The 12,332-nt window shown below is 41.6% G+C and overlaps 1 protein-coding gene across 6 annotated transcripts in view; it reads right to left on the bottom strand.

Moving 5' to 3' along the window:
• Positions 1-12,123, bottom strand: part of mtmr4 (myotubularin related protein 4) — a 31,227-nt gene extending 19,104 nt beyond the window's left edge. Inside the window, exons 1-3 of one of the 6 annotated variants that reach the window (XM_052047740.1) lie at positions 12,009-12,123; positions 8,944-9,026; positions 28-117 (exon numbers count right to left, since the gene is read on the bottom strand). In XM_052047740.1, the coding sequence (XP_051903700.1) occupies positions 28-117; positions 8,944-8,946 (93 nt within the window). In that variant the 5' untranslated portion in view covers positions 8,947-9,026; positions 12,009-12,123. Of the gene's footprint in view, positions 1-27; positions 118-4,796; positions 5,625-8,943; positions 9,027-10,603; positions 10,806-12,004 lie in introns of those variants that run through there. The other 5 variants (XM_052047742.1, XM_052047743.1, XM_052047741.1 and 2 more) reach the window with 5 other exon arrangements.
• Positions 12,124-12,332: the final 209 nt, after the last annotated feature.

Genomic DNA, 12,332 nt, shown 5'->3' with positions numbered 1-12,332 from the left:
AGTTTAGCTAAATGTTGTTCCATTTACCTGAAGACTTTCATCCTCTTTCACCAGCTCCTTCTGGGGGAATAGATCCTTGGCCTTGATGTACTCCAGACTGGGAGGCCCCTCTTCACCCTACAAATAAACAGTTCAAATAAATGTCACCATTTACTGTAGGTTGACACATTATTGGAGGGAAAAAAATCTCACTACAGGTTAGTTAAAGAGTAAATTTAAAGACAAATACCCTGCAATATAAACAATACAATACATGCTGATTTATATAGCGCTTTTACAACAGCGGCAGCTGCAACAAAGCGCTTAACAAAACCGTTAAAGTAAAACAACAAACACAACACATAACATAAAACACGCGCAGTCGTGCAGTCCTAACCACTTTTCCGTCACACGCTTTGTGTTTGAATCAGTTTGAGATGAAAGAGGACAGAAGGACAAGAGTGGTCATTGAGCGAAGGAATGTCAGTCCAAATCAAATAAGGTTAATATGTTTCCAGTGTTCATCAGGGCGCTTGGCCTTTGATGTGGAATATACCCCAGGCAGAAAATTTCACAAGATGCACTTGCTGCCCACAAATGTCACGCAAGTGATTAAACATTGACCACGAGAGACCAAAAATTCAATCTCAAACATGGGACAAAAAAAAAAGGAAAAAAGGTGCCGCCAACACTGGCTAAAGCATCCTGACAATCCTAAATAAAGTTGCTGATTCTGAAGATAATTAACACTAGGCTTGCACAATGTTGAATCCTGCAGTAGCGATATTCATAATGGACCTCAAGAAATGACATTTTTGCTTTCAAAAGAACTTCAATGATTTCATGGGGCAAACTAATCAAGCTCAATGTATTCTAATAGTCATGCTCGAGGATACCTTTCACCTATTGAATGGTCATGTGCATTTTAGGTTGTGTCCGATTGGTCAGTCACATGATATCATATAATTCCATATGAAAATTATTGCACATCAGAATGAGAACATCGCAAGAGTCAGTGACACTGAAACCTATCCTATCATCACTTAGAGAGAACAACAAAGTCAGAGGCAAGGTGCCTCGGTTTGACAAGATTCAAGAAGAGACATCCCTACCTCCCCAATATGGAGCACAGCTGGCTCGAGCACAAGTTGCTTTTTTTTTTTGCCTCGTCACTGCTGTTAGCCTGCAAAGCCTCCCCCCACCTTAGTCCAAACACAAATGGAAGCGCTGAATCTGGGAGGGATGTGCATATAAGCAAATGGCTCTCTTCAAATATCAACGCCAGAGTTAAAGGTACATGTCTCAATACTCTGATAACAGTGACAGGTTACAACTAGAAGGATTGCAGGCCAGATCAGTTAAGAGATTCAAGTACCAATACTGTCATTAAAAAAAAAAACAACAACAACAACAACAACTTGAAAATCAAATAATCGGTGCAGACACAAGGTAGCAGGGCGAGATGGAGAAACAAAGGCCCGGGTGCAAGAATAAGTGTCTAGTTGCCATGGCAACAGCAATTGCTTGATGTGAAATAATTTAAAGAGAGAAAAAAAAAATCTGTCCTTATTCAAAAGATTACTAAAATTTGAATGAGGCTTTGTGAGCAGATTACAGAACCACCATCTGATGCCTATGTTACATCGCGAACGTGCACTCTGCAAGTGTATATTTCTGAAATACTGCTGTGCTCATAAATAAGGGAGATGAGGGTTGGCACATTTCCCAAGATATAAGGAGAAGCAGTCATCGAGTATAGATGAACGGCAAAAAGAAAAGAAAAATGAAATAAAAGTAAAATGAAATTGAAGACCAATCAGAAAACCATATTCTTCAGAAGAGCCAGGCCGTGCTGCAGACAACATTAATGGGTCAAGACAGAGCATGAGAAATCTTTCCAAATGCACCTCTCTGCCCATCCCTTCTCATGCAAAATAAATATTTCATAGACCACAGTGTACTGAATGTTCTGTCCAACTACAACCGCACAATTTGAATTACATATAAGACCGGAAAAAACTGGAGACTACGGTTCCAAAAAGTATGATACAAACAATTCATCTTTAACAAGAGTCGAGGAACAAACTATGCAGAATAAATCCATCCATTCGTTTTCTTTGTCGCTTGTCCTTATTTGGGTCGTAGACGAGCTGCATTTGATTTTGGAGCATACCCTGGACTGGTCGCCAGTCATTCTGAAGGGCCACATAGACAAAGCAACTGTTCTCACAATTTATAGATCTCAACTGATTGAAGTCGAGATTTGAACTTCGCATTTTTGAACAGTGAAGCAGACAAACAGACCACTAGCGTGCCATGCTTCCTATTAAACGGTAACCACTGTATCCTTCACTGGTGCCCATCAGCCTATAAAATATTTCAAATTTAATACCAACAACTCAATAAAAACTATTTTTATAGCTCCTTTTGGTCCTGCGAGCATGTTGTAGAAAAAGTGAATGGAGGCATTTTATAGCAGCAGTCAGACTAGAAGGGTGGTGACTGTGAGAGCAATATGCTACATCCTAATTTCACAAGAGCACAGGCAGAGTGTTCATCCATTTAGAAGGGCACGGATATAAATTATACAGCCAGTGACGCGGAAGAAGAACTGATGACTCAGCAAAAGCGGAACAGCAGACGTTTGACAAGCATCATAAAATAGTGAAATGAAATGGTTGCTCGAATGTGGTAACAGAGACAAACCAATGATTTCCTTAAACATGGCCAATGATAAAGTCGATTAATTCAAACAAAAGCATTGCCATTAGTGTGGATTAACGTTGAGCACCAGCGTGCTCGATTATTGCTCAGAGGGATCACACATCGCAAGCCGACAAGCAATTTCTTCAGCAGAGGTGAAAGCAAAATGTCGCCACAAACCACTTCTGGTATCCCCTCAAGTGAGGAAGCAAGCGCAATGTTTGTTTTTTTTTCTTTGTTTAATTGTAAATTGATTCAGATGAGTTCGTTCGCCAAGTTTGTCTCCTTCCGGTATCAATAGCAGAAAGATTGTGGCAAAACATGTTAGCCTCCTACAAGGTGAGACACAACCCATGAAATATAAATGAGCAATTATTATGCTTATGTTAAAAAAAAGAATGCTGCAGTGATAACATACCTTCTTTGCATATTCTTGAAATTAAGTGTTTTTCAATGAATGAACAATGAAAAAAAAAATTTCACAAAATTTGACACAGTCCCTTTAAAACTTTACCTGCACAGTATTTTATGATTCTTTTTTTAAATAAACAGTTTGACTTGGCAGTAAATTAATTAACTTTACATCATATTCTATGGAACTATTTTGAAATGACCTTTCAGTCAACTTGCATTACAAGTGCCACTGTATGGGAAAACACATGTGAATGAGCATTTCAACAACTTATAAAGGCAAAGTCCGTTTTTAATTGGACAGTGATGAAAAGTGACAGTATTTTATCTATATATAAATTTATGAGTTTATTTTTAAGATTGCCCAGGAGTTTTCATAACAGGTCTGTGACATGCATTCATTAAAAAACACCTTTGACCGACAATTATAGGACCCTTTAGTTACCCTAACTCTTGCCCTGCTGAAATGAGTCAGTCTTCGTCATGCCTCATGCAACAGAGAGGAGGGTGGAGCCTTGCGACGAGAGCTTCTTCTCTTTGAGGGAGCAGAGCCCAGAGTGTTGGGAAAGAAAGCAGTTGCTCGAAAAGACAATAAAACATATTCACTTGTGGAGACAGTTCTACATTGTACTTCGTCTAAGGGGCGAATTGACAAATCGTGATGTCACATCTTGGCAAAACCAATAACGGCCTCGTCACAGACGTTTTGAAATATAGGCAAAGGTGATCGTTGGACAGGCACTCCACACAACCAGCAATTTGCATAAGCAGTTAGTCAATTTTCCCCTCTAAATTTGAAAATAAAACACATTTATGTAACTTTTTGTAGTAGAAGAATTCAAACAAAACTTGAAGTCACACAAAACAAATAGTCAGAGGCCTACTAGCAGTCCTACGGATAAACATCACATAGGAGCAAGAGTCTTGTTCCTACACTGGAAAACAAAAGTTTGTCTAATTTACTCAATTTGATTTCATCAATACGGTTCACAAAATAATCTGGATCCATATATATATTTTCAGTAGATGGAGAGTCTACTTAAAAAAAAAAAACGAATAGAGGCGGTGTACAGTCTACTTAAAAAAATGTACCTGGGTGCAGAAACTAATTTGTGCAGTAACTGAAAATAAAATTGAGTAATTTCAACAAAGCATTCTTTTCAGTTTAACCCTCCTCAGCTTTTTCACCATCAGGACCAAAGATGGAAACTAAGTGAACCACCTGTTCTGTATCAGTCATTGTCACTTACATCCCGACACTCCTAACTCTTGTTTTTGTACTGCAGCGAAAACACATGAGCATGAAAGCTGAAAGCGCAACTCCTCTGATCTGAACAGCACACATTTCAACCACCGGCCTTCTGCCATCCAATCAGGATTAGCAGTCAGACAGCTCAGAATCCCAACACCCAACGCAGTGGCATGAAAACGTTTAACAGAAAAGGGTTTTTCATCATCACCGTACACATGTGGAAGACACTTCTAGATGGAGTCTGTCATGGTTACTCAATAACTGCAACTGCAGAGCTCACGTGTATCGAACAGCATCAAAACCCGCCCTCCCCTTCAGTGATTGGCAGGCAGGCCACTAGCAAGTTAGGGTGAGTTGGGCGTTGAGAAACAAATATCAAAAATCAAAGTCACTAATATATATATATATATTTTTTTTAATGCAATGAATAAATAAACACAGATGGACTTACAAAGCAATTGAGCATGGAGCAGGATGCTCTTCCTGCAACGCTCATGACGAGGTGACGTGGGGCTGTGCTGGGATGACACGCAGCCTATGGAGGAGCAGCACGACCATTGCACGAGGAGCCGGCACCATCATTCCTCTCCTCAACCGGATCCTCTTTACTCGTCTTCCACCACAAATCCCTCCACTTACCTTTCTGTCAGTCCCCCCTCCTCACCTAATTTACCACTTCTCGGAGTGCTGTGAGACTACACGCCAGTGCCCGGCTCTTAAATCAGGGCTTCATCGTACCACACCACACCACACCCCCCCATAGCCATGTGTCAAGACGGGCTCTGCTGTAAAAGAACGGTGGCTTGAAAGAATGGCCCAATGGTCCATGAAGATACAAAAAGAGAAGAAAAAAAAGGTAGCAGTCCAACGGGTCAGCAGAGCTGAAGGGAAAACAAAAGGGTTGAGATGACTGCAGATGGAAGCGCCGTGAGCTGTAGTAAGTGTAAGGAGGAGGGGAAAAAAAACAAGGTGCGTGAGAGATGGTACGGCAGAACGAGATGCCAGCCAAGCTCCGCCCTCTGCATTAGCATCAACATCCCTCTCTCATAATCACACGCTCACATTTCTCCTCTTGTCTCCCTCTCATCTCTGTACTCCTCCCCCACTCCCTCCTTGTTCACCCTTCACCGACATCTCATAAATATGCCGCTCCCCTCAGCAACGAGGCAAGGTACAGCACACACTAGCGCCGGCGCACAGAGGAACGCTCATGTGCATGCGCCATCCGACATGCTGCCCCAATGATGAAGCGTAAAGCTGTCAGTCAAGGCGGTGCTGAAAAAAAACCCACCCTCATAAATAGAGCACCCCGGTTGGACAACCGCACATTATTTGATAGCATGTGATTTGGGGTGGGGGGGGGGGGAGAAAAAATTGCATTGCAGTGGCTAGGAAAGGGAGGGGTAGCTGTGTAAAGTGACTATGCGGAGAACTCCAGTGACACAGCATTCTCCAAACACCACGTCTTCCTGTCCCTTCGCTAATGAAAAATTGTGGCTGACAAGCAGTCTATTGCTTTCAGCAACAGCATATTCCTATTCAGAAGGTCACCGTATTTCAATGGTGCTTACATTGTCCCATACCACAAAGGGGGACACCCGCATCATCCGTCACTGGCAGTCGTGACATCCGCGCGCCATCAATTGTATGACCCGACATTATTTAACACACAGGACATATTCACCATATGTACCGTCTGCACAATAGGTGTACGCGACTGGCAAAATAGTACAAAGATAGTTTTGCTGTCGTGAATACAATTAAGCTCTGTGTGCAAAGCCGTAACTGTATGGATGCTTTGCATTTTACAATTTCAGTCGAGTGCTCCCAGTTAAGAATATACATAAGAACATCCATAGTCCCTGGATAAGGTCCGATCATACACCGCCCAAAACACAAGACCTTTCCTCAGTCCAAGATTGTTCATTCTAATATAATGCATGCTAACAGACCATCAGAAAAACCAAATGCCATATATTTCCTGTTTTTTTTTTATATGTATGGGATTAGGTAATATGATACTGTGTATCTAAAAGGTAGGCATTGTTGCAGGATCGTCTCTCCAGGCATCCATCCATCCGTTTTCTGTCCTACTTTTTATCAGGGTGAGCTGGAGCCTGTCCCAGCTGATGGAGAGGAGGGGCACACCCTCAACTGGTCATCAGCCAATCATACACAAAGATTCACACTCATACATCAGGTGCGAAAATGAACAGCAAATTTGTCTTCCCGTTTCTCATGTCTTAGTTTAGGAAAGCAGGAAACCTGTCTGGATAACGTTATGGCACCGCTATCGACAACTGTACTGTATGTGAATTTGAACATGCACTACCAGTGAGGCCCCTCTGCAAAACATTTACTACATCAAGCCACAATCTGGAACTTTTTCCACAAATTAAGTTAGCTGCTACAATAATTGCAGAACCTGTCCGATGCAAAGAACTGCACTGAGCTTGATATGACCCAAATTGTAGTCAAGCATTCAAGGATAAAACTACAGGATGTTCGCTTTATTAACTGGGAGGCCAATTCCTGGTGACATATTACCTCTACCAAGGAGGTTATGTTGGGATGCATTGCCTTCCAGTTGGATTCCACGTAAACTAATGAAATGGTCCTATTAGTTTGTAGAAGATTTGAGCTCAATGACGGAGAATTAAGTATGGGTGGACAAAAACATAGAGCACTACACATACAGGTGACTCAGGTTGACCGGCAAAACAAACTCCCATCCCACAGTAGCCCGTCCTACGAAGCAATAAGGGATAGCGTTACCGCACAGTGCATTCTAACTCTCGAGGCGGAATAAAGGAACACCATTGTGCTAGCTTCCCTGCAACAAAATGAACTCAATACTTCCCTGATTGTTTCGGTGAGAACACTGAAAGCAATTAATCGCTGCTTCACAAGACTGGATTAAAAGGATCCTATAACCAATGGAGCAAAATGTCTTCTAATCCCACCTGAAAGAACATGACCCAAGACAACTGAGAAGGGAAATTATCATCATCAGTGATTGTACAGTAGTTTGGTGATCTCACACAGTTTATGAAAGATTTGTATTTTATCTAAAATATATTTTAAAAAAAAAAGAAGGCTTCAAATATTGCTTTCCACTTTCCAAACCCACCTGAAGTGCAGCTACGAAGATAAAGGATAGCATAGCATTACGGTTGAGACACGTTTAAAACTGAACGGCAGGACAGGCCTAACCCTGGACAAACTCAAGTGAATGAGCTCTCATTTATATGCCCGGCTGGACACATTATTTGCCTATCAGCCGCGCCGTCAATTAAACCAACTGCTTGATTGTGTGCCCCATAAAAGCAAAGCGCTGGGCGGCCCGCCACGTTTGCATTCTGTCCACCCAGTTGACCGGAACTTTGGGACACATATGCTCCTCCCACACCTCCCCTTTTGTATTGAATAAAAGCTGTGCCTATGAGTCTTTTTAAATAATTTGTGCCTCATCTGGCTACCATTAGCTCTCTCTTGACGTGCTGGCCGAGAAAGGGGGCGAGGACACTGGCTTTGTCTTTTGATGATGATGGTGCCTTTCCTTTCAATGAGGAAATTGGGAACATGTACTAAAAAGCATAAAAAGCATACGCATTTAATCATCTCCCCTGAGAGTAGTTTTTCATTTCGGTTTTCCAACCGTGACCCCTGAATCCTTATATATTTGCTACTGCCAGTAGTGAATCAAGATGCATTACAGGAAACGTATTTACAAAAATGCAGCGACGCCGTGCCTCGAGGGCTTGCATATGACACGGGAAAGATACATGATTTTTTTTTTCCCCAATCATCTACAAACATTAAAACTCCAACAAGCGTTGTTGGAACACGATCAGATAAACTGGACGTATTTACATCAATAGCATCGTGTAATAGATGCGCATGCAGCTACAGTATTTAAAGCAGCAACTGTACTCACCCAGCTACTTCCAGTATTTTCTGGGTTAAAGTATCAGTAACTGAAGAGCAATCAGAGACTGGAGGACTCTCTATTGTGTTGGGAGAGCCTAATGGGTGAGTTGTATTTACCTAAAATTGAAGATTACGTCACATTGGCAATATTTAACAAGGCGTTAACATCGCCGCCATTCACATACAGACATGATGTCAACATCTGTCCACTCGCAAGAAATTCCAACACCCATTTATTTGTCCATTCGTTTAAGATGATGTTAACATCTGTCTGTCCATTCATATAATTGTATTTCTGCGATTGGCTAGCAACCAGTTCGGGGTATACCTACTGCTCTAAGAAAGCTGGGATAGGCTGTGAATGTTGTGCGACTTTCAATGAGTGCTCCGCTGAACTGACTGAGGTCATGCTGACATGCTGCTTAAATAGAGGAAAGGCTGAAAGGGAAATGTGCATTGAAAGTTTAAAAAAAAAAAAAGTAAAGCCTTTTGCTAAACATGTTACAACACAGGGCATTTTGTTTGGGCATGTGAAAGTAGAGTGCCACTTCCTGTTTTAGGGCAGCGCGTCCCGGAATTTTTTTTTTTTTTTAATGTGCAGAAAACACATGGTTAAGTAGAAGACGCATTTGGAACAAACAGCCGCACCAGCTTCCTCATTGGCTTACCATGCTGAAGACGGTAGGTGTGGGTGCTCCTCGTCCCGCCCTCTCCTCCAGTCTACTGGGCTTGGTCTTGCCACTGACAAGTCCTGCCAACAGAGGAAAAATAAATAAACTTTATGATCCAGTGGGTGTGTGCGGAAAGATGCCTATGTGTGGGTGGCTGAGTTGTGTGCATGTGATTGCAAAGAAGCTACAACGAGAAGTGCCCTTCCCTGATACAGAATCAAATTTGGCACTAAAATCATCAAATAATTCACAAGATATGAAAAGGGCAAAATAGCTGCTGGAAACTACAAGAAGTCATTAGAGAGGAGAGCAAGTTCACCTCGAGACAGAACATCCAGTATTGCAGAGAGATGTGCAGGTTAATGCATGTTAAGGTCTGGAGCCAAGGGACTAAATTCCATCTTACAATTCCACACCCAGCACACAAATTGGTGCGCTCACGTGGATGTCTGCAATCTAATGACACCATGCTCCTGAAAATCATTCGAAAAATTGGATAGCTCCTACGAGAATTTTGAACCGCTACACTGACCTTGAAAGAGAGGCGTGAGGGTAATCTGATAATTCTGTTCATTGGAACCTCTTAAAGTGAAAAAATTCAGAATTTGATGACAATTCCCCTGAAAAAAACAAGTCTCTAAAATCTCAAAACCTTGAGCTTGAACCACCGCCACGGATTTTTGCAACACATATTCATTCAAACAGATGGACTGCAGTCAAGAATGACGTCACCCGGGGTGTCAACATATCGCCTCAGCACATGTCACAAGAGTTCAGCTCAGTGACCTACTGAGGCTGAAACGCACAAAATTGGACATCTACAAATCATAATGAGGCCTCTTCCAAATGTGGATGAAAATTTGGTATGTTCCGTGTCTGCCACTCTGAGTGCTGTGTAAATGCATAAACTGGAGATATGAACCTACAGTGACAACTTTGACAATAAAATATACTCCAAATACTGCATATTAAGAGGTGTGTGTGTGTGTGTAACAGCGTAACCAGAAGGTTACGCTGTTAGCTAAAGCTTCGCTGTTATTGCCTGTGACTTTCGGGTTCTTTGGTCATCTCGCTAACAGAAACTCAATGCAGCTCTGCTTATCTTGCACACAGCAACCACTGTTAAACAACAGTGGGACAGAAGTGTAAAATGGTTCACTCACAGCGTTTTTCAAAAATAAGCCGATTCACTTGGTGGTTTCATTTCACTCCAATAGATCAAACTATGTAAATGTACCATTTAGATTGAACAGACTTGAGTGTTTAATGTCAACAGTGGCTTACTTTCTTTTTCTTAACACGTGACATTAAGAATCTTTCTTTAAACATAGACTTTTTTTTAAGGTTTTATGTCGGCAAGGTTAATTATACCGAGTTCCACCAGTCCAAAGTTTGGCAGTGCATTGAGCTGAACAGATCAGTTCACCAGAATGTATCATATCACACACATAGGCAGCCAGACATAACATGCACACTGTTCACTGTAATGTGCCTTGACCTCGATGGTGCGTGGAAGCAACATGCTGAGCACAAGGACAACTTTAAACTCGACATTTTTCAGAGTACAGAGCTGAGGTCTCACTTCCCTATGTTTCCCCATCAGACACGCCCCCTTCCACACACGGCGCTACGGAGAGGAAAAAATAAACTGCCTCACCAACATGCCAAAACTCGGCGTAAACTTCTTACCCTCGACAAAGAGCAGAATCCTTCTGTCCCAAGAGTTCTTTGCAGAAAACTTTGACAACTTAATTGTTTGTTAAAATCTCAAAGCCTTTCAAAGTAGCAGTCGCTGCAGTCGCTGAAATACACGCACACACTCACGTACACACACACCGAGTAATCCAGGGCATGACACACCTCCCTCCCTCTCCTTGTGTCTAGTACTTACTCTGGCTTCCCTCCCACTCTTTCAGGGCCAGATTTGCCAAATGTGACTGAGGCAATTCTACTGGGCATTCAACTCACTTCCACTTATAACTCAAGAATCAACAGGAAAGGCCTCTATTGTAAGCAGACCAAGGAAAGCAACATGCAGTCAAGCAGAAACATTAGTTCACATTTTTACAATTTAAATAGCAACAATGCAATGTGTGTGCAATATATGCTTTGAATGCAGCTGCCTCAATAAATATGTGGAAATGGTCATCTTAATAATTCCATTCAAATTGTGAACGCCATACATGATACAGATTCCCTACACACAGTGATATACTGTATACATATTTTTTATAACTTTGATAAATATAGCTGTGAGCATATCAAAACTCCAAATATGGCATCAAGAAATTAGAAGATTAAATATACATGTTTTCCAAAATAGAAATCAGGTTGGAATCCTCCTGAAAAGTGATTTTCAATATATTTAATTTGAAAAATAAGTACAATCTTTCCACCATTTTGCATAAATAGGCATTGTTGGATTAGACAATTTTCCCTCTGGGATAATTTCAGCAGTGTTTCCCAACCTGTATTCAGCCAAGGCACACATTTCTCTTTCGAAGAAATCTCACGACACAACACTGAACAAAACGATTCAGAGAAAGTGGATATACGGGTTAACTATGTAGCATCTGTTGTCTAGTGCAGTGATTATCAACGAGTAAGTTATGGAAATGCGTCTTTATTCATTTTTAACTCTGCACAATACCTGATAAATGTAGTAAGTTCCGTTATACGTGTACGTCACTCACCAGGTGCCCCTCACCACCGACAAACAACAGGTGTGAACGTGTAAAAAACGATGTGAAGTTTATAGACTTGTCAAGAGAAAGTGAAACCATATTTTATACAGCAGCTGACCCGCCAATACCGAAAGGACGATAAGAGGACAAAGCAAAAGTAAATGACCGAACTGAAATGTTTGCAAACGTTAGCATATCAAGCTAGTTACCGGCCCCGAGGACTAGTTGACTAGGAATGTATTTTTTGATACACACTCAAATTTCAAAGCGGCACTTTATTCAAGTCTCCAAACACATGCGCGAAAACCTGCAAAAATGTCACGTGTCTAAAGTTTATTGTCGATCGGCTTATTTTAAAAGTTAAATCAAGTTACTCACTCGAACAGAATCAGCTGACACGACGGTGACTCAGTAGACTACCCAACTTCCGCATTCTTGTGCGATGACAACTGAATGAGCCAACCATGAGAGAGAAAACTAGGTCGTATAGCCCAATTGCGATGAACAATCATGATAGCCAATGATAATCGACAATACTAAATAGTCAGCTCACACACACCCACAGCAAAGCCAATCGTGTGTCAACAGAAGCCCGGTACCCACCAATAGAAAATCACAGCGCGGCAGACTCCCTTGTCCACCGTACGCTACACTGTAAATCAAGCCAGGCACGCGCACGACAAAATAGTAGACGTTGTCCAA

Source organism: Hippocampus zosterae, chromosome 16 (genome assembly GCF_025434085.1).
Source record: "Hippocampus zosterae strain Florida chromosome 16, ASM2543408v3, whole genome shotgun sequence".
Lineage (NCBI taxonomy): Eukaryota > Metazoa > Chordata > Actinopteri > Syngnathiformes > Syngnathidae > Hippocampus > Hippocampus zosterae.
The sequence above is the reverse complement of the archived record's forward strand: the minus strand, read 5'-3'. Positions and strand labels throughout refer to the sequence as shown.